Source organism: Eptatretus burgeri, chromosome 13, assembly GCF_056783735.1.
Source record: "Eptatretus burgeri isolate ZD-2024b chromosome 13, Ebu_testis_v1, whole genome shotgun sequence".
NCBI classification, from domain to species: Eukaryota; Metazoa; Chordata; class Myxini; order Myxiniformes; family Myxinidae; genus Eptatretus; species Eptatretus burgeri.
Window position 1 is genome coordinate 39758332 of NC_140973.1, and position 23179 is coordinate 39781510.

At 37.7% G+C, this 23179-nt stretch overlaps 1 protein-coding gene across 13 annotated transcripts in view; it reads right to left on the reverse strand.

Annotated features, from left to right (window-relative positions):
* The window catches only part of LOC147014270 (protein LMBR1L-like), a 119791-nt gene extending 114628 nt beyond the window's left edge, over positions 1 to 5163 (reverse strand). For 5 of the 13 annotated variants that reach the window (XM_085852095.1, XM_085852087.1, XM_085852096.1 and 2 more), the window contains exon 1: positions 4804 to 5161. Coding sequence is in view for 5 of the 13 variants with exons in the window: in XM_085852086.1 (XP_085708212.1) it covers positions 4804 to 4863 (60 nt within the window). In the remaining 8 variants the exon portion in view is untranslated. Of the gene's footprint in view, positions 1 to 3783; positions 3794 to 4803 lie in introns of those variants that run through there. The other 8 variants (XM_085852092.1, XM_085852093.1, XM_085852094.1 and 5 more) reach the window with 4 other exon arrangements.
* Between the last annotated feature and the right edge of the window lie 18016 nt (positions 5164 to 23179).

Genomic DNA, 23179 nt, shown 5'->3' on the forward strand with positions numbered 1-23179 from the left:
GGAATGAAAGTGGATACTTTGAATAGTTGAAGGACTCCGTTCCACCTTCTGAAATTCAAATTATGGAGATAACAATCAACAACACACACAAAACACGACTTCTACCTTGTGGGGTTGGCCAGAATAAAAAAATACCTGCTCCATGTCATTCACGAACCAGCTGGAGATACTTGACGTTCTACCATCACAGGGATTTGCAATTAATTTTCAGGGTACCGGCAATAACTCGCCTATTATTCGTAAAAAGACAAGGTGCGACCTTTTAACATCCACCAGCAATTCCTAGCAGATGGCACACCCAGTTTAACATCCTTCCTTGGGACGGCGCACTTTATGAGGCAACACCATCATCCTGCGAAGCACTGATCTGACAGTTTATATCTGGGTTGGGAATCTAACCCAGACCAGACAGCTCAAAGGCCAGTGAGCTCCTGCCAGGACACCATCCTGTTTAAGTGAGTTTCAGCCTGTTAGAGAAAAAAACAAATCAGGGTTATTTAAAGGATATTCAGTTGCAAAGCCTACTCTGACCAAGGAAACGTAGATGCAGGAGAAATGCATGTGGTCCACCATGCCAGAGCAATATATACAGATACACCCTTACTGATCTTGTCAGTTTGTGTATAACTTCACTTTAAACACCCCCATTCCTTATATAACTAGAGTAATTCGACTGCGCGCAGTCGACGGGTATGCCTCCGCTCTCCTGCATAAACACTTGAGTATTGACATATTTGACCCTTGACGTTTATCATATCTGGCCCAAAATCTCATCAGTTAATTGCCCTGTCTAACTTTACCTTTGTACCAAGTTTGATGAAATTATGTCCAATATTTATTGAGTTATGGCGTAAGGCCTTAGTTATTTTATAACTTGGTTTACACAGTTCTTCAGCTGAAATGTAAATATAAATATAATTTCAATTTTTAGAAATAATAAATTTTTATGATTTGTTTTCGGATATTCCATGGAAAAGACAAGGGTAGGTGGAGGGAAAATAAATATAAATCCCGGACCAGGAGGATCTAAGAAGACATTGAAGATGGAAGACCATTAAAATGCAGGATGCCCATGTTCACTGTATCTTCTGATGTGAAAAACAATAAAGAAGGATTAAAACTTGTTTTTACAATATAGTCTGGCATGTTTTTTTTATAGAAACCTGTTGGATCATCAAACAAATGGAAACAATGCTGAGAAAATTACTGTCCAAGTCTTAGACTGAAAGATCATTCTCGCAGAGCAAGATCTCATGCAGGTTTTGTAAAAATTTGTCTGTTTTATTAAAAACAATGGCTATGCAAAACACATCTTTAAGAAAAATCAGAAAAGCAGTAATGGTACCTAAAACAGTTAAGACCACCAGGAATAACACATCCCGCTGCAATATAAAGCCATTGGCAAAAAATCAATTTGAAAAATAAAAAATAAAGTTCAATATCAAATTGTACATGTAGTCCAATCTTTCAAGTGTTCAACAACAGTTCACTGTCACATCAAGCACATGGGGATACTTCAATGGCATCAGAACCCAGGCTGCTACACATAGCATTGCCACAGTACAAAAAGTTATTTCTTGCGTTTATTTCTGTCCATAGACCTTCCTCTGGTTTCACACTTATGGTTTTTTCCCTCAAGCCTAAGCAAGCTGTACATATCGGCCGATGATTTCTGGTCTGTTGAAGGCTGAATATCAGCATCTGGCAGGGAAACTTTGACTTACTCGGCACCGAAATCTTTCAATACGAACAGCGGTGTAAAACTTTCGACAGAAACAAAATCGGCACGATCGAGAGTAGCCTGCGAATCATCCCTGCTGCTGCACTGAATTGATGCAATAGTTCGGCCAGAATATTCGTCGTCAAGATGTTGCGTGATTAAATCACCAATACACTCGAATTTATACCGCTGACATACTTCTTAACAATCACTTTTGCCCCAGAAACCACAGTCAATCTGAACCACGCTGGCCACTGCTCAGGCGCCATGACCGAAGACTACTGCACAGTTTGGTTCAAGGGGACTCGGCGTTTTGGTGCACACGCACGAAATTATATTTTGAAAATAAATGCAGACGTTTACATTTCGGGTTTTGAAACTTTTGCACCTTTGGCGGAAAATTTATAAATATAAATTACCCCCATGCGGGAGTGACCGTCATCTCTGCGAGAAATAATACCACAAGTTCTCAATGTTCAGTTATGACCGAAGACTACTGCGCAGCTCCACTGCGCAGCTCGAACTGCACAGTTTGGTTCAAGATGACTCGGCATTTGGGCGCGCGCGCACAAAAATATATTTTGAAAATAAATGCCGACGTTTACATTTCGGGTTTTGAAACTTTTGCACCTTCGGCGTAAAATGTATAAATATAATATACAAGGTCAGCTGCTATGCAATGACACCATTCACCAACTTTTACCATGCCCAGGAGAGAATATATAGCCTCCTGAAGGTAGGGCAGTTTTTGCAAAGTTTGAAGTCACGTGACGCGAAAACGAAAGCGAAATTCGAAAATCCGGCCCGTCGAAATTTAGATATTGTCCCATAGATTCATATGCCACAATCAAATTCAAGATTGCTTGAGAAATGTAGGAGGAGATAGAATTTGAAAATCGTCATTTTCGAATTTTTTGCCAACTTTGAAGTCACGTGACACGAAAACGAAAGGTAATATCGAAAAGCCAGCCAGATCAAAATTTAGATATTGTCACATAGATTTACATGCCACAATCAAATTCAAGATTGCTTGAGAAATGGCGGAGGAGATAGAATTTGAAAATCGTCATTTTCGCAACTTCAAAGGCCTTGTGACCTTGACCTTCGGTGACCTTGAAAGTCATACCATCGTGTACGTCTCATCGACCTCTATCAGGATCACTAATGACCAGATCTCCCGCTTCAACTTCATTGTGAACGGACGGACGGACAGACCCATATTACCCTTTCTCTCACCAATATTATGAGGTCATTCTGAAATGACCTAAAAAGGCAAAAAATGTGTTTTATATTTATATTTCATTTTTGGCAAATACACCGTCGGCAGATCTGGAAACCAAGTTATAAAATAACTAAGGCCTAAACAGTAACATTTCAGAGTTTAACCTTGACCTTTGACCTTTATCACATCTGGCAGAAAATCTAATCACTTAATTGCCCTGTCTTACTTTACCTTTTTACCAAGTTTGATGAAATTTTACAATTTGTTTCTTGAGTTATCGAGTAAACGAAAATCCAGACGGACAGACGGACAACCCGGAAACACAATGCCTCCGCACCAAGGGTGCCGGTTCCATCTCCACACCAATAAAAAAACACACGGACACAGACACGGAGACACAGAGGCACAGAGGCAGACGCGCGCGCGCGCGCACACACACACACACACACACACACACACACACACACACACACACACACACACACACACACACACACACACACACACACACACACACACACACACACACACACACACACACACACACACACACACACACACACACACACACACACACACACACACACACCTTTGCTAAGAATAAGTAATTCCAATTAACCATAATTAAATGTCTGGTTAAATAAGGCAATGAAGGAAATGTCGACGGTTTGTTTTCCTGCGATCAGACAAGTTTGGAGGGAAATTCGGAGCCTTGGACTCCACGAGAGCGGGAGGCGCACTCACTCGCCAGACTCTCCCGCACTCAAACACCCACTCGCCAGACTCTCCCGCACTCAAACACCCACTCGCCAGACTGTCCCGCACTCAAACACTCACTCGCCAGACTCTCCCTCACTCAAACACTCACTCGCCAGACTCTCCCTCACTCAAACACTCACTCGCCAGACTCTCCCTCACTCAAACACTCACTCGCCAGACTCTCCCTCACTCAAACACTCACTCGCCAGACTCTCCCTCACTCAAACACTCACTCGCCAGACTCTCCCTCACTCAAACACTCACTCGCCAGACTCTCCCTCACTCAAACACTCACTCGCCAGACTCTCCCTCACTCAAACACTCACTCGCCAGACTCTCCCTCACTCAAACACTCACTCGCCAGACTCTCCCTCACTCAAACACTCACTCGCCAGACTCTCCCTCACTCAAACACTCACTCGCCAGACTCTCCCTCACTCAAACACTCACTCGCCAGACTCTCCCTCACTCAAACACTCACTCGCCAGACTCTCCCTCACTCAAACACCCACTCGCCAGACTCTCCCGCACTCAAACACCCACTCGCCAGACTGTCCCGCACTCAAACACTCACTCGCCAGACTCTCCCTCACTCAAACACTCACTCGCCAGACTCTCCCTCACTCAAACACTCACTCGCCAGACTCTCCCTCACTCAAACACCCACTCGCCAGACTCTCCCTCACTCAAACACCCACTCGCCAGACTCTCCCTCACTCAAACACTCACTCGCCAGACTCTCCCTCACTCAAACACTCACCAGACTCTCCCTCACTCAAACACTCACCAGACTCTCCCTCACTCAAACACTCACCAGACTCTCCCTCACCAGACTCTTCCTCACTCAAACACTCACCAAACTCTCACTCAAACACTCACCAAACTCTCCCTCACTCAAACACTCACCAGACTCTCCCTCACTCAAACACTCACCAGACTCTCCCTCACTCACCAGACTCTCCCTCACTCACCAGACTCTCCCTCACTCACCAGACTCTCCCGACTCTCCCTCACTCACCAGACTCTCCCGACTCTCCCTCACTCACCAGACTCTCCCGACTCTCCCTCACTCACCAGACTCTCCCGACTCTCCCTCACTCACCAGACTCTCCCTCACTGTGTTGTGGAAATTCTCCTCACGGATCCTCACTTCGTCCTCCATCGCCTCGTCATGTTGACATCGTGGTCAGGAGGTGTTGTTGTTCCGACACACGAAAGCTCCACGACCCCCTCCACGACCCCTCCTCACAGTCCTGTGCCAAGGACACGGTTAATACAATCCTCCTCTCCTCTCTCCATCATTTGTCCTATTTTCGTTATTCAACTTCCTTCGATTATAAACACCGTTTTCACGATATAAAGTATGAGCAAGTAAACGACGACGAGCGATAATAAAGTTCACAATAAATTTGTGACACAGAAGCAACAGCGTTTGTACTCTCGAGCCTGTCCGCCGCCACTAACAACACCGTCATGGCTTACATTCAGTGTACAATTCAAGAAGCCGAAGTAAAAAGCCACGAATAATATCAAACAACGATGACAGACACCCTTTTTATGCTAAAAAAAAAAACGTTTGCGACATCTTTCATGATGTGGACGAACAAGTGACGATGCACTGACGTTGTTGGCAAACGGAGCGACGACCAAGGAGGTTCCTGTGTGCTCGACCCGAATGGAATCGAACTCAATACAAAATAACATCAATTTTGGCGTGGTGCTTCCAATGGGCGCAGCATCGTGGAGCATCCGCCATTCCTCTTCTTCTTCCTCTTCTTATTCCTCTTCTTCTTCTTCTTCGAGGGCCACCATGATCACACCTTTCTTGTGGGGTCGGCCGAGGAAAGTAGGGGAAGTTTGGCCCAAATCTTCAAAAACTGGTTGGCCAGGCCTGACGTTCAACTAGTGAAACACTAGGATGCCAGTTTATAGCTGGGTCGGGATTCGAACCCAGGATAGAAAGCTTCGAGGAGAGTGTGCATCCATCCAAGCCATCCTATCAGCCAATGGAGCAGTTTACCCTCTGCTTCATTAAGGTCTCCACTGAAAGAGATGGACTTTTTAATAATGGTCAAAAAGTCCTTTCATCTGCTCTTCCTGTCAAGGTTGGAGTTCCCCAACTCCAAGGCCGCCTTCTTGGCCCAGTCCTATTCCTGATCTTCATCAATGATCTCTATGAGCGGAAAATTATCTTTATACATTTGCTGATGACTCCATCACTTCCACCCTCTGCCATGACAGGCAGGCCCTCTCTGCAGACCTTGATAAAATCACCAGCTGGTCAAACACATTGGGAAACGTCTTTCAATCCTGAGAAATCTCACACTCTCACTATCTCTCTCCAAAAAGGACCATCTGGTGACCCCCCAGCTACTTTCTTAACAATCTCCATGAGGAAGTGTGATGAAATTCAATGTGAATGCCACATATCCAGTGTTCATGCCCCCTCTGCTACCTTATGAAGATTGTTGATGTTTTTGCTCTCATGTTGATGTTGATATTTCAGGTATCGCTTTGATTGCGTGAATTAAAGCCTTATTGAAGTCAGCTTGTTTCTTTTCGACAACAATGTAATTCACTCAAGCCGTTCTACCATGGACAAGTTCTCCCAGCCAGAGAGATCCGACAACAATTTAATTCACTCAAGCTGTTATACCATAGACAAGTTCTCCAAGCCAGAGAGATCCGACAACAATTAAATTCACTCAAGCCGTTCTACCATGGACAAGTTCTCCCAGCCAGAGAGATCCGACAACAATTTAATTCACTCAAGCCGTTCTACCATGGACAAGTTCTCCCAGCCAGAGAGATCCGACAACAATTTAATTCACTCAAGCTGTTATACCATAGACAAGTTCTCCAAGGCAGAGAGATCCGACAACAATTTAATTCACTCAAGCCTTTCTACCATAGACAAGTTCTCCAAGGCAGAGAGATCCGACAACAATTTAATTCACTCAAGCCGTTCTACCATGGACAAGTTCTCCAAGCCAGAGAGATCCGACAACAATTTAATTCACTCAAGCTGTTATACCATAGACAAGTTCTCCAAACCAGAGAGATCCGACAACAATTTAATTCACTCAAGCCATTCTACCATGGACAAGTTCTCCCAGCCAGAGAGATCCGACAACAATTTAATTCACTCAAGCTGTTATACCATAGACAAGTTCTCCAAACCAGAGAGATCCGACAACAATTTAATTCACTCAAGCCATTCTACCATGGACAAGTTCTCCAAGCCAGAGAGATCCGACAACAATTTAATTCACTCAAGCCGTTCTACCATGGACAAGTTCTCCAAGCCAGAGAGATCCGACAACAATTTAATTCACTCAAGCCTTTCTACCATAGACAAGTTCTCCAAGCCAGAGAGATCCGACAACAATTTAATTCACTCAAGCTGTTCTACCATAGACAAGTTCTCCCAGCCAGAGAGATCCGACAACAATTTAATTCACTCAAGCCTTTCTACCATAGACAAGTTCTCCAAGCCAGAGAGATCCGACAACAATTTAATTCACTCAAGACATTCTACCATGGACAAGTTCTCCAAGTCAGAGAGATTTGATGCTGATCAGAACTCGAGCACGGCAGCTCAACAATGGCTCCATTGGCAGGGAACCTTCGCGAACTCTCTGACAGCGATCACTACTCTCGGCCTGAACTCACTGAATATATTCTCCTGCTTATGAATGCATCACCGAGTGCGAAACATACGATGCTGCCATTCATATTCTCCTGTGAAGCTCAAGAACGAGGTATTTTCAAGGTTTGTCCTTGATCCACGCAGACAGGACGCAGTACAGACACTCGATCAATACCTGCAAGCTCTCAAGCAGTGAAGCAAGCATCGTAACTTCTGGGCTGTGACCGCAGATCAATGTAGAGATGACTTTATATGGGACACTTTCATTAATGGACTGCAGTCGGCTCACATAGGACAAGACAATGCCTGCTGGAAAACAAAACTTTGGACCTCCAAAGAGCTTTCGACCAAGCTCGTGCTTTATAGTTGGCCCAGAAGCACTGAGTCATAAGTGTGGCCTGTTGTCCCTGTTAATGCTGCTGCTACAGGCAGAGCCTCTGCTGGTATGTGGGTGTCCCCCTGCAAAACCTCACATGGGGGGTTCCTTTCTATTGGAGGACCAATAATATGGTGATATATTTGGGTGAAGAATCGATTCATGCCTCTCCCCCAAAGGGGGTTAGCGATTCGTCTTTCCACACCATCGTGGGTATATATGCCTGATGTTGGCTTCATGGTTAGTGTGGTGGGCTTGGGATCCTAGGATCCTGAGTTCATCCCCCCCCCCCCTTGGCTGTTGAATTAATATCAGGTGGGGTTGACTCTGCCTGTCATCCTTCTGAGATCGGCAAAATGAGTGCCAGCTTGCTGGTATCCTGTGTCGGAGTGGTGACCCATCCAGGATTGCTGGTATCCTGTGTCGGAGTGGTGACCCATCCAGGATTGCTGGTATCCTGTGTCGGAGTGGTGATCCAGGATTGCTGGATATACAGCAGAGTTTAAAGCCTCTTCATAAGCTGGACAACAATGTTGGTTCATACGGGCATGAAGGGTTTTCCGAGTTTCTCCTCTGTCCAGAAGGTCTCAGTGGATGATGGGTCTCCACATCTGATGCCTTACATCAAGTCGCATCTCCTATCCTTCTGAATCTTCTGGTTGTGAAGAATTCTGCAGGGTTCGTAAGATGTAACAATGCCAAACCTGGAGAAGGATCTTGTCGCTTTCTCAGATAGCTCGGCCACACACGGATTGAGGAGTGGTCACTCGTGTCATATTTTCTTGAGCTGTGTCGTGTTGTTGTTCACCAGACGTGATGGTTTCCTCTCCTGTGTGGTCGGAATTGTATCTGCATGAGAGAAAAAGAGTGCGAATGACAGATAATCTGTGGATCAGTGGGTGGTGTGATTGAAACTGCACATAGTGGTTGGTGTGTGTGGGTTTCCTGTACACCTCAAAATCCAAGTGGCCGTCACCATTCATGTGAACCTTGGTAAAGGCTAACTTTGAACTCTGCTGTGTCTCCGCACTTGAACCTGCATGGTCACAGCTTTGGCAACAGTCAAGTGGTTATCTTAGACAGAGAAAACGGTGGTTTGCTCGACGTGCAAAGGAATCCATTTTGGAAAGAGTTGAACCACCATCTCTTAAAAAAAATGGCTGTTCGCGATTTCATCCGTCACATTCGTGGGACAAAGCTATAACATCTCATCCACGCCACGTGATGCCCGGATTGGTCTACAGACCAACTCACCTTACCAATGGCCATGGTCACGTGACATTGCTCAAGCCTCCTCTTCACTTTAACACCTGCCGTGACAAGGCGGGTGGATGCTCACCAAGATGTCACCAAGCTTTACAGACAAGTAAGTCCAGCTTTTATGATTCTAAACCTTTCCTGCAATAATGCCATATAATACATATTTATATTGTTCACACATAGCAAATTTAGATAGAGAGCAAAATTAATGGACTCATTCTAAAACAGTTTAATTTTGCCCCAGCCAAGGTGGTTCATGTTTGAGAACAATAAGGGTAACATCTGGCTAAATGAGCGTGCAATATATGCTTCCCTGCTGACATATATATATATATATATATATATATATATATATATATATATATATATATATATATATATATATATATATACATACATATATATGATTTGGCAGTATTTTCCCCCCATAATGCAAAGATCTGGATATGCCACTGCAGCTGAACTCATATCCACCTACAAGGCCTTCATCCGCAGCTTTATGGATTTTTCTGGACTGGCACCCTTACCTCACAACTTGCTCAGCTTGATGCCGTGGAAACCAAGGCCATCAAGATCATTAGAACCTCCCATGATGAAGCTGGGTCTATGGGCCTATCACTTTCCCATTGCAGACAGATCGGTGATGTGTCTGTATTCTACTGCCTTCTTTTTAGTCTTGCACCCTGTGTCTGTTTCGTGATTTGTCCCCCCTCCCCCCACCGAGGTTTATGCAGGGCCCATGCGGTCCACCACCAATCCCTTTCTGGTGAAACGCCCAAAATCCAAGACCACTGCTCACTTCCACTCATTTGTTCCTCTTTTGCCCACCTGTGGAAAAACTTCCACATCCTCTTCAACCTCATTCTTCACTCCAGGTCTTCAAGACAGCTGTTCACTCCCATCTGAGGTCATCCCCTATCCAAAACCATGATCTTTATACCCTCGTTAACCCCCTCCCCCCCCGCCCTTTTTCTACTCCAAGCCCATCTCCTTCCAAATTTCCAGTTTTTCCTCGCTGAGAGTTTTCTTCTGTAATCTGTATCGATCTTGTCCACCCAATGCATCCTCCCATACACCTCATTCCTCCACACAACCATTGTTTGTCCAAGTTACGTAGGTGATTGGGAGTGATGACATGATGTGTGAACGCAGAAGTGACAGTGAACAAAAATGGCAGATTTACATTCGCACGACAGCATCGGTTTCAACCAATTTTTTTTTAATTGATTAACATTCATGGGTGCATTTTCTGCCTTTCGAACCTGTATCATGAGCCAAAACAGGGGTAAGGTATTAAAGGAATATAATTTGAGGAGGAAAATTTCCTCAAAGAACCAGGATTCTTGTGGTGTATTATTGCCCAATACGGTGGCCATCAAGCTGGGCAAGGCAAGTGCTCACGCAAGAAACAGGACGTGCATGTCTCCAGCGGCTGAAGGCACACAGCTGCTCCCAGCTCATGATGACGATTGGATTGCAGATGGAGGTGCTGTACACGACGACATTGTAACTAAAGGTGGTGACCGAGCTCGAAATATTCCCACTAGAAACATCAATTTTTAAGACGATATGGATGGGGTCAAAATCTGAACTCAATATGTGTGTGTGTGTTTGTGTGTGTATATACATATATATATATAAATATATATATATATATGTAAATATATATATGTAAATATATATATATATATATATGTATGTATATGTAAATATATATATATATATATATATGTATGTATATGTAAATATATATATATATGTAAATATATATATATATACATATATATATATATATATATATATATATATATATATATATATATATATATATATATATATATCTATATATATATATATGTATGTATATATATATATATATATATATATATATATATATATTATATATATATATTATATACATATATATATATATATTATATATATATATACATATATATATATATATATATATATATATATATATATATATGTATATATGTGTATATATATATATATATATATATATATATATATATATATATATATATGTAAGTAGGGTGAATATACTGATTCTGGCTCACTTTTCCCTATGTAAATGAATGGAGGATTTTCAGCGATTCCCTTTTTTTTCCCTAAAAATAAACCCCCTTTTTATCCCAAGGTATATTTATTTGTCTCCCCTTTTAACCGAGGGGCTCTCTATTTAAATAACCCATACAACAAGATAAAGATTTGTTAAAGGTGATTCTAAAGAAATATCTGAAATGTCTAAGCCCCGGGACACTCTTTATCAAATAACCGATGCATATTGTTTAGCTCACTCATTGAACCTATAAACATTTGTTCATTCTCAAATTCCTTCAATAGTTTAATTTTCTTTGCACAATAATCCCCATCTAAAATATTGACAAACAAAACATTTGAATCTTTATATTTTTTAAGATACCCCTTTTGTGCCATTACGAAATGATAAACTTCTCTTAATGATCTCATCTGACCACCTCCTGAGCCACAGGTTATTTTTGTTAAGCCCCGCCCACTTTTCATAAGCCCCGCCCACTCTCAAATGGAATTTTTTAAGCCCTGCCCACTTTTCTTTAAGCCCCGCCCACTTTTCACGAGTATTCCATAAGCCACGCCCACTTTCCTCTAAGCCCCGCCCACTTTTCTGTGGATTTTTGTAAGCCCCGCCCACTTTAAGCCCGCCCACTTTTGTTAAGCCCCGCCCACTTTTCATGAGGTTTTTTCTAAGCCACGCCCACTTTTTTTAAGCCCCGCCCACCTAGTCTTACATCATTTCCAGTTCATCTCTGACTCACAAAGAAAATTCCAGCATGTTATGGTTTTGAAAAAATTGCTCAAAGAATAGAAGGCCTGCGTGAGCTTGCCCAGGGAATTTCCACAGGAAACCACACCCAACAGTCTTTCCCTATAAAAGCCTCATGCCCAGGCTCCATTTTAAACATTTTTTTGCTGGCAATGGTGTGCTGTGTGCTTGCCTGGAACTCTCAGACTTGTATGGAACTAAACCTTCAAGTTGATGAACTGGATTCAAACCTCTTATCTGTTGAGGTAAGATTTTTATTTTCCTATTTTTAGTTCCTTTTAAACATCGACTCGTTTAATAATTAAATAACTTAATTAATACATTATTATTTTCTCTCACAGGAAATTGTATCTGAAATACAAAATGAAAATACTGCTTTTGCTACAACTTGGGGGAAAATTGTTGGCTTGGTTGAAGACCTTATGAGCGACCAAGACCTACAGAACGAGCAAGACCTTGAGTGGGATGACTTTGGGGTTCCTTGGAACTCTCAGACTTGTATGGAACTAAACCTTCAAGTTGATGAACTGGATTCAAACCTCTTATCTGTTGAGGTAAGATTTTTATTTTCCTATTTTTAGTTCCTTTTAAACATCGACTCGTTTAATAATTAAATAACTTAATTAATACATTATTATTTTCTCTCACAGGAAATTGTATCTGAAATACAAAATGAAAATACTGCTTTTGCTACAACTTTGAGGGAAATTGTTGGCTTGGTTGAAGACCTTATGAGCGACCAAGACCTACAGAACGAGTTCGTCCTTGATGACCCAACCAAAGAGTTTTACCTTGGAGACCAGCAAAATCCTGAAAAAGAGTTTTACAGCAATAGTACTCATTGTGAGTTATCAAGACAATACCCACTGAACAAGTTATACCTTGATGAGCCAGAATACAAGTTTTACCTTGGAGACTCACAAATTTTGAAAAAATCAGTAAATGAGTTCTGCCTTGATGGTTTAAATAACTACCTTGGAGACTCAGGAAAAGGGTTCTGCCAAGATGGTTCTAAATATGGGTCCTACCTTGGAGACTCACAAATTTTGAAAAAATCAGTAAATGAGTTCTGCCTTGATGGTTTAAATAACTACCTTGGAGACTCAGGAAAAGGGTTCTGCCAAGATGGTTCTAAATATGGGTCCTACCTTGGAGACTCACAAATTTTGAAAAAATCAGGAAATTAGTTATCCTTAAGAGACTTTAAGTTGGTTTTACTTTGAATACTTGAAATGTGGGTTCTGGCTTGATAACTCACAATGTGGTACATATCTTGGAAACTCAACAGGAATGTGGTTATACCTTAGAGACTTGGAAAGTTGGGTTTATTTTGAAGACTTGAAATGCTACCACTCTTTGGGATCTAAACCTATCAAGAAAATTCTTACTCCCCCTTTCTACGTCATCAAACCTGAAAGCCTTAAAAGACAGAATTGGAAGAAGAGAAAAAAACATAAAAAATATACATTGTTCGTTCTGGGAAGAAAGTGCAGGCTAACTCCCCCTTTCTACGTCATCAAACCTGAAAGCCTTAAAAGACAGAATTGGAAGAAGAGAAAAAAAAACGTAAAAAAAAAAAAATATATATATATATATATATATGGAAATCTCATTTTGCAAAAGACATTGTGTTGGACGAGGATTGAGTTGGGGTTGAGATTTTGAATGTGAGGGTTGGGGTTGAGATTTTGAATGTGAGGGTTGGGACACACACACACACACACACACACACACACACACACACACACACACACACACACACACACACACATCAACAAACAAAAGTTAAGCCTTGACTATTCAGTTGAGGATTCTGTGTTTGGGGTTCACAGATCGAAGAACGTCCCCCTTGACACACACACACACACACACATCAACAAACAAAAGTTAAGCCTTGACTATTCAGTTGAGGATTCTGTGTTTGGGGTTGACAGATCTAAGAACGTCCCCCTTGACACACATTATATACTGTAATACACCTCGGACTTGTCCCTCTAGTGTCCACAAAGGTGTATAGTAGGAGGGAGTGAAGGGACAACCCATTGCTCCCATGGATATTATCTGCTTAGTTTTGTCTTTTGTAATTCCTGTGAATAAAATGAACCTAAAATCGCTTCCCCTTCCAAATCATATATTTTATAAGTCCAAGGAACCGTATCTATTACATCAACAATTTTAAAAAGTTCTTTCATCCATCGTTCAGTAAAACCCTTTTCAAAATGAGATTTCCACCTATATATTCTTACGATATCACCAACTTTGAACTTAGGTTTTCTGACATTAATCTCTTTTTCATATTTTAATTTTGTAAATGTTTCTGATGGTTTCATATTTGTTGACATGTGAATCGTGTCATTATACTTATCCACAATATCCTGAATAAAAGATGACCATTGTTATGAACCGAGTTGTGTGAATTTTTTATATATTCTCTCTTTTAAGGTACGATTAAAACGTTCAACAACAACTGCCTTCCCTTCATTAAAGGTACTGTATAATGTAATACTGTTATTTTTTAGAAAATTCATAAATGTCTTGTTATAAAACTCTCTACCCTCATCAGTCCACAATTTTTTAGGTTTTCTCTTACTTTTATTAAATATCTGTTGAAAAGCTAACATAAGAGTATTACCTGTTTTGTTTTTTAAAGGGACAACCCATGCATATCTACTCCTCAAATCAATAACGGTTAAAGCATACCTGTACCCCTTATCATTATTGAGTTCAATCAAATCAGCAGACCAGATATAATCAACTTCCTTGGAATAAACTTTCTTTCTCTGAAACTTTGTGAATATTGGTTTATGTAATTCATCAGCTAATTCCTCTTCAGTCTTAATGGCATCATTAGAGCCTATAAGTTTTTTGAATTTCCAAGTCCAAGTTTCAATTTAGCACTGATCATCTTCTTCACAATGAACCGATCAACTTTTTCTCTCAAGGTTGGATTTTGTATCAGAGACAAATTATACAACATTTCTCTATCGGCTTCATGCTTTTCTTCCAACGTTGTGGTATTCCCATAATCAATATCGTGTCTCATGCACACTTCATCAACTCTATTGATTGGTTTACTCCAGGATTTAGGATTGTCTGCCTCATCTAATCTTTTATCCAAGTTTGTGCCTGGACCACAGAAAGAATACCCTGGAAGATGTAATTCCCCTGGTATTCCAGTAGTTGTAAATTTACTTCCTGATAAAAACTTTTGTATATCTCCTCCGAGTTTGTGTTTGGAGATAAATTCATTTTTTTTGAACCACACACCGAACATATACCTTTTTGTATAACCCTGTTATTTTTACTTTTAATATATGAAATATTTTTAGTATTAGTTTTCTTTTTACATTTGAGACAATAACTCATTTATTTATGAGAAAAATTCCTGCAGAGTGCAAAAACCTTTTTAGTTTCCAACATGCACATTTGAATCTTAATTTTTAAAACATAAAGAATCCTTAGAAATGCCTTCACTCTCTCCTCCATTTATTTAAGAAAAAAAAAATGAAAAACTTGAATTTAAATACATATCTTGTCGATGTCAATAGTCTTGTCGAAAGTATTGCAAATAGACTTGTCAATTCTTTGTTTTCCTCCTCGGTGGGTTGAGTTATTTTCTGTAATACCACCAATATTTTTTGAATCTCACTGGTTTCCATATTTTCTTTTTATTTAGTCTCGCTCTTTCCTCCCTCTCCTCCCTCTCTCTTCTCTCTTTCCTCCCTCTCTCTCTTCTCCCTTTCCTCCCTCTCTCTCTCTTCTCTCTCTTCTCTCTTTCCTCCCTCTCTCTCTTCTCTCTTTCCTCCCTCTCTCTCTTCTCCTTTTCCTCCTTCTCTTTCTTCTCCCTCTCCTCCTTCTCCTTTTCCTCCTCTTCCCTCTCTTCTTCAACTCCTTCCTCATCCCTTACTATCCTTGAATCGTTTATACCCCATAGAATATTATACATATATTCATCAGGATTTCTTGTTATTCCTGTATCCAAAATAATTTTTTTTACAACACGAAACCAATAAAATTTCTTTTGAATTTCTAAAAGAGCCTTACCTTTTCTTAACTTTATAATTTTTTCATTATTTAACATTCTAATTAAATCTAAAGTTGTCGGTTTATCAACATCAGCATAATGCCAATCTTTTATTGAAAATACCTCATTCTTATGTTGTAGAACATAATTATTAAAATACCGAATACCCTTTTCTTGAAGGTATGCTTGGACACAGAAATGATAATTTTCTTGAAGCCTTCTTGCTGTCATTTATGTATTAGAAATATATGTTAGAATAATATTATGGCACGAAACACCTCCCCATCTTCCCATAGTTAAATCATTTTGTATTTCCTTACTTATTATATATAATCCTGTTTTTTCTGTTTTCATGAGATAAACAAGGGAAAAACCATTATTATATTTACCCTTATTAAATTCTTTTATTTGTTGTTTACTAATCGTGGACCCACAAAACTCATTCTCGATACCAAGTGGATAATATTCTTCCTTACGAGACTGATTTAATTGTTCCAGGTCTTCGAGGTTAATTTTAAATGACCAATTATACCCTAAATCATTCATATCATACCCCCATTGTTCTATTCTCATACAAATGATATGCCCTTCTTTATAAAAATTTATTTTAATTCGAACTGTGAATTCTGTATGACCTGGAGATAATATCAACACTTCTGTATCTTTGGAATACACGGCTGTTTTATTTAAGGATGTATATATATATATATATATATATATATATATATATATATATATATATATATATATATTGTGATAAATCGCTTAATCTCACCAAGTCATTCGCGTCAGTTGGGCTTGGATAATTTTTTAATTTAAAAGCATTTTTCATGTTAATATTTTTGGTTATATTATATTTATGTCGTTCAGCCTGTGCCTTTGTGTAATAATTTGATAAATCAATATCCAGTTCTTGAGATACACCAAAGATAGAATCATCTTTACCAACATAAGTCATTTATATTAGATTAAAAATAATATCATAAAATTTTTTATTTTTGTTGAGTTGAAATAACACATATAGACATAATTGACCACAACACTTGGAATTTAATTCTTGGACTTGAAATGTTTGATAAACACCATTCTGTAAGAATTTTATGACTTCAACAGGTGGTGGAAGACCAAAACTATCAAAATAATATTTGTCTTGACTATTAAAAATACAAACCCAATGAGAACCGTTCCCATTATTATCTTCTAAGTTCATAATAATATTCTTTGTATGTTTCGGCACATTTGTTAATTCATCTCTCATACAAATAACCACATTATGAATTTTTAATTTCTTACAATATTTGACAAGTTGTAAATTTGATGTTGTATTCTTTCCAAATTCTTTCAACCACTCATCAATGCTCATTTATTTATTAGAAAGATATAATCCATTACCTCTTTTCGTTAATTTTACACCTGCTTGTGCTATAGAAGAAAGCGTATCTCCAACTAACAATCTCGCTTTATCAGGCAGACCTTCAAGTTTTTCAGCAAAATCTACAATTACACCACTTCCACTAATTTGTTTCTCCAACTCTTTGTTATGTCTTTCCAATTCTTTTTGAGCCTGGAGTTGAGCCTTCCTTTCGTTGGCAGTTTTCACTGCTGTTGAAATACCACCCGTCAATGCTCCAACCGCACTTAAACCAGCAAATAAAGGAATTAGAAATGGGAGAAATCCTCCACTCGTCTCTCTTATTGAATATTTTTTTCAACATTGGTTTTGTCATTTTAATTTTAAGTGAGCCAGTGTCATTCAAGATTTTAACCTGTTCTCTTGTGAGCAAAACATCAATTCTTACTGCTCCTTTTCTCTGAATTGTATTAACGTTAATCGTACAAGGCTTTTGATTTTGAACACAAGATGATAGTTTATGAAGATTGATTTGATTAACATATACCCCAGTTGGTACTTTGCCACTCATTTATTTAACAAAAAATTATGTGAGACTAATCATCACACCATTATCTGTATTAATCTGCAATTCTGTTTCTTCCAAAAGCAAACAATATGTATCAACTTCTTCACTCTCTCCTCTTTCAATGTATAGGGAAGTATCCACTCGATTAGACTTTATAGTTTCCCTTTGAGCGCTCAGGTCAAACGCATAGATTGTATACAAACTTTTAAATGCTGTCATATCCAAAATAGGTTCTTTATTTCCATTACTTTCACACACCTTTTGGTAAGACTTGTATGCTTCAGCAAAATCATTTTTTTCCCAATTAATTTCCAATCTATCTCGTGGGTAAAATGTTCCATCTAGAGAAACGCGAAGTTGTTTCACCTTAGCATTATCACTCAATGCATTATTCTTATCAGTCGCAGTATCACCATCTGGCTTTTTAAAAATGATCCACAGATATCGTGGCTTTCCTTCCAGAACACCCAAATTCCACGTGTAAGTGGTTTCGTTGAGTTTAACGTGTTGACATCTTCTTTTGAGGTATGATACACTGAGTGGTTTCTTTGAGTTAAGTCTTCGATTCAGCATCTCTTCTGTTTTAAGATTAGGAGTATATTCACTGATATACCAACTCATCTCCTCAATTACAAATTTATTCTGATCACCAAAAGCACTAGCAACACCAAAAAGCAATCGATTTTCATTATCATTCCTTTGTAGTTGAAATCTAATTTTAAGACCATACAGAACTTTATCATGATCACAAAATCCAAATATACCTTTAAGAGGAACTGCCACAGTAAAACTATTTTCTGCTTTTGTATCATCATTATACATTCCTTTCCATTGAGTATATCCAGGGTCTGTGTTTGTTCCCGTTGACATATCAGGAATAAAACCTTCAACAGACCCCTTTCCCATTCTATCACTGAATGTATAGAGTGTAAATTTCATCATTTCAGATACAGCAGAGACATAATCAACCGCTTCAACTTCTTGTGTTCCGATATACAAATGTACAATATCAAACATTTTCCAGAAGAAATCATTTACAAGTGTAGCGTTTGTGTTAGTCGCAGCCTTAGTGAATTTAAATTTACACAACAAGAAACTTTCAGATAGATTCAAATAGGTTTGTTGATTATTTATTTCAAAACTTTTTGTACCATTCGTATTCCAGTCTGTTCCAGTTATTGCATTTACCTTGAAGTAATCTTCTTTTTTAGTGGAGTTTGAGATAATAATAGTATCATCCAAATCATAGATACTATCAATTGCTTCCATACTTGTATTTATTTAGGAAAAAAGATGTTAAAACTTTTGAAACCCTGATCCAAGTAGTTGAATTATTTTCTGTCGTTCTTGGGGGGACAACTGAGTTTTGCCTTTCTTAATTTCTTTTATTGCTTGTAATTTATGAGATTCCTTCTGAGCATATTTTATACTCTTTACAGCACCTGCTACATTTCCCACAGCAGAAGCAGTTGAACCAATTAGATCTTTATGTTTTAGAATAGTTGAACCAATACCCATGAGAGTATCAATTATCCCATCTCCTCTAAATTGATGTCCAACACCCCTTTGTCTCTTAGGTTTATAGTATCCTCTACCAAGATACATACCTTCACCCTTGTAGTATGGAGAAAGGAACATCCCATCCCCTGTAATTATTTTATATTTTCCCAACTCATGTTTCCTCACAATAACCATCGTATTTATTTATTGGAAAACTTCACGTAGATGAATTCTGATGGATATAACTTCTCCATTAAAAGAAATCACACGATTATCTTGGTCGGTTATCCTAAAATTTACTCTGTGTATGGTTTTTCCTGACACAGGTAGATAAACCAAATTTTTAGGTTCCATATTGAATTTATAACCAATTGGGGTTGAGTATGCGCTGAATGAAAATATTGTATTTGTTTTTTTTCCATCATTATAAGCACCATCAATCAAATCACAGTGAATTAACACCCAATTTATTCCTGAGGATATTTGAATGACATTATCACTGTAAAATGTCCCATTAGTTTTAATCTTTTTTGAGGAGAAACCCAATAACTCTCTAAATGAATTATCAATTGTGAAATCAACCTTGTAGTTATTTTTAACTTTAATCGTTGATTTTGAAGTATGTTTTTGAATGTCTATAACAATATTTTTTGGTTCATCACCCTTGTCTTTCATAAGACGAGCAATTTCGGAAGATATTTGAGAAATCTCATATGCTCCGGGTGAGACTGTTATCGTTTTGTATCCATTTCCGGGATTATAACTAAACTTGTCATTTTTATCTGTTATATTAAATAAGGTATTATAAGTTTCCATGGACAATAAAGATGCCTCATATTCTTTTGTTGGGTCAAGTTGTAGTGGGTATGGGAATGAAGATGTGTGGTCGCTTGTTGTGAAATTGAAACTAAGGATTGTGCTTCTCATATTATTTAATATGAGATAAAATGTCTTTATATTGAGATTTATTAATTATTTTCATGTTCATCAACTGGTCTAAAATGGCTGATGCTTCATTAAAACAATTGTTATTTCCAGCCTTCTTACTACCTAACAACAATAACAGTCTATTAACTAATTGCGATGGGTCATTTGGAAGAAAACTAACACCTGAACCAAGGATACTTAAAGCCTGAATAATGTGTTTCTCCTTCTCATTCTTCATACTTTTACCAGAAAGAATAACCTTATAATTTAGAGTGTTCAGCAGATCAATATATACTCTATCATCATTATTTTTCATATCCAATGGTTTATCAATATACTTTGACTCATCCCTCACAGTTGAACCTTGTCTTCCATCTTTTGTGAGAAGAAACATTAATCTCGGAGTTAGTTTAATAGGGGGTTGAGCAGAACCCAAGAACCTTAATTCATCATTAAATATCAATACCTTTTCTTGAACAAGATGAAATATTGCTGATTGTTCTGTTGGAATGAGTCCTGCTTTGGTTTTTGAATCCGCTGAATATTCATTGTTTTGAACAGCATTCACAATATAATCAGGGGGTCGATTCATCTCTTCCAGTTGTTGAAATAATTCTTCATCATGATATTCTAATTCTCCAATATGCTTTAATTCTTCCTCCGTCATTTGACTGAAATCTTTTAACATTTGGAGCTTTCTGGGAGTATATTTTATTGTGGGAACTGTGGAAACATCTTTCATTTTTTCTTGGGAAGTTTTTAAAAGTGGTTTAAAAAATTTCTCTTGTTTTGTTTCAAATGCTTCTTTGCCCGTTAGTTTCTGTCTGCGTTTCTTCTTTATGTCTTCCTGTTGTTTTACAACCTTTGAAACCAACTCTTGATGTTCCTTAAATCTTCTTGCTCTTTCTTTTGCATCCATTTCTTTATTGTAAAATATCATTTAATGAATTGTAAAGATCAACAGGGAAATTTTCCTTTTCTTCATCATTCAAGTAGATGTGTTCAAATAAATCCTTTTCTTTAAATATTTCATCAAATTCTTTATTAACATTAATGCGAGTTGTAATTTCTTCTTCACTAATACTTGCATCTCTGCTTTTCATACGTTTGCGTTGAGTTTCTTCATCAACATTAAAACCGAATGATAAAATCTTCACTCCGCTCAGATATTTAATAATTTGTCTCGTTCCTTCTGGATTAGTTTCTAATATCCCAACACCACCAGATTTTAGTTTCCTTAACTCACTCTTACAATGTGAATATTTTGTTGTACCAAGAGAAACCTCCTCAAATATTTGTCCTTCATTCCTCAATCGCATATGTTCCTCCAATGAAATATAGTGATAATCTTCACCTTTTACTTCTCCAGGTCTTATTGCTCTAGTTGTTGTTGATACAATGCATATCACGGGGTGTTTTTTAAGTAAATTTACAATATTCTCATTTGTACTACACAAGAACCTTGATTTATGAAAGTTTTTTCCAGAAGCAGATTTACCCACAAGATTTATAATAATAATTGTCATTTATATATGTAATTGTTTATAAAACAAAAAATATATCCCTTAATATCTCATCTTGTTTCACAACAATATATTTATATTTTTCAGTCGTGTGCTTCATGTAATCCTCAAATTTCTTTTTACTACATAATGTAGAACAATTATCTCTCCAAAAATTATTGATATCTATTGAATTTAACTTGAATAAAATAAAAGTATTAGCATTGTTTCTGATGGAACGACGAGGAAGTTGAAAGTACGATTGACTAAGATAAATACAATTACAAGAAGAATGTCTCCCTCTTGTGTAGTAGCTGTCCATTACCGTTTGGTTTCTCTCATTAACACAATCATCAAAGATAATGAGGTTCTTTTTTGATTTATTCAAATCTTGGGGAGACGGTATATCATCCGTATTATCAGTAAGAATACAAGTTATAGGATTTGATTTCTTTTTACATCTCTGTGTATCACAAAATAGTTGAATTATATCTTCAATGTTATAATCATTTAGGTTTTTTTGACGTTTAAATAAACCGATTATATCTTCTTTTTGAAGACCAGCATTAAAACCTTGTGAGAGTAGTTGATACTCTGGTTGAAAACTCGACTTTGTGAAAATTATTAAATTATCATAATCTAAAAAGTTGGGAGTGAGGAGCATTTTTAAAAGTAAGCAGGTTTTTCCACATCCACTTGAACCAACTATGAGAAATCTTAATGAATTTGGAAGATTTTTATGGTTGTTAAATTTTATCTTATTTTCCCAAATAGGTAAAAAATCATTCATTTATATATTTGGAAAACAGGTTATTTAATTTATTATTGGCTTTTTTAGAAACTCTATATTTTATCCTAAGTTCAGGTTTAATTTCAAGATAATCCATTATTTTATTTATACAATACCTTGTGTTGATATTTCCCTGAAAATTACATCCATGAATAATATATAACAACAATCCTTTGAACATTTCTCTTATACGTTCAGTTTCTTCCCTTGTAAGGAAAGGTGTGTTATCACCCTCATACTTTACATTCATTTCTCTAATCAATCTTGTAAAGTAATTCACTTTTGGTGTTAATCTAAAAGAATTATTTTCCTTTTTATATTTTTTATTATCATTAATTAGAAGATAATCACAGAATATACATTGTTTATAGGCTTTTGACTCTGTGTTTAATCCCCGTCTTTCACACGCAGGACAATTCTCAAATTTGTCATATGGAGAATCAGGAAAGTCTAACATATTTATAAAGTAAAACTTTACTTAAACTGAAATTCATCTATACTTTCAGTTGTATATTGACTCATATTTAATAATATTACCATCGATATCGATATACTTTTTTTCATTATCAGATTCAACGACAACATTTTTTTATATTAAAGGTAATTTTAAAATGATCGTTAATTACTATTGAACGAAATGTCATTTCACCTGATATATTGACATCCTTTATTTCTTCAGGATTTACATCTTTAGGGTTGTTGAA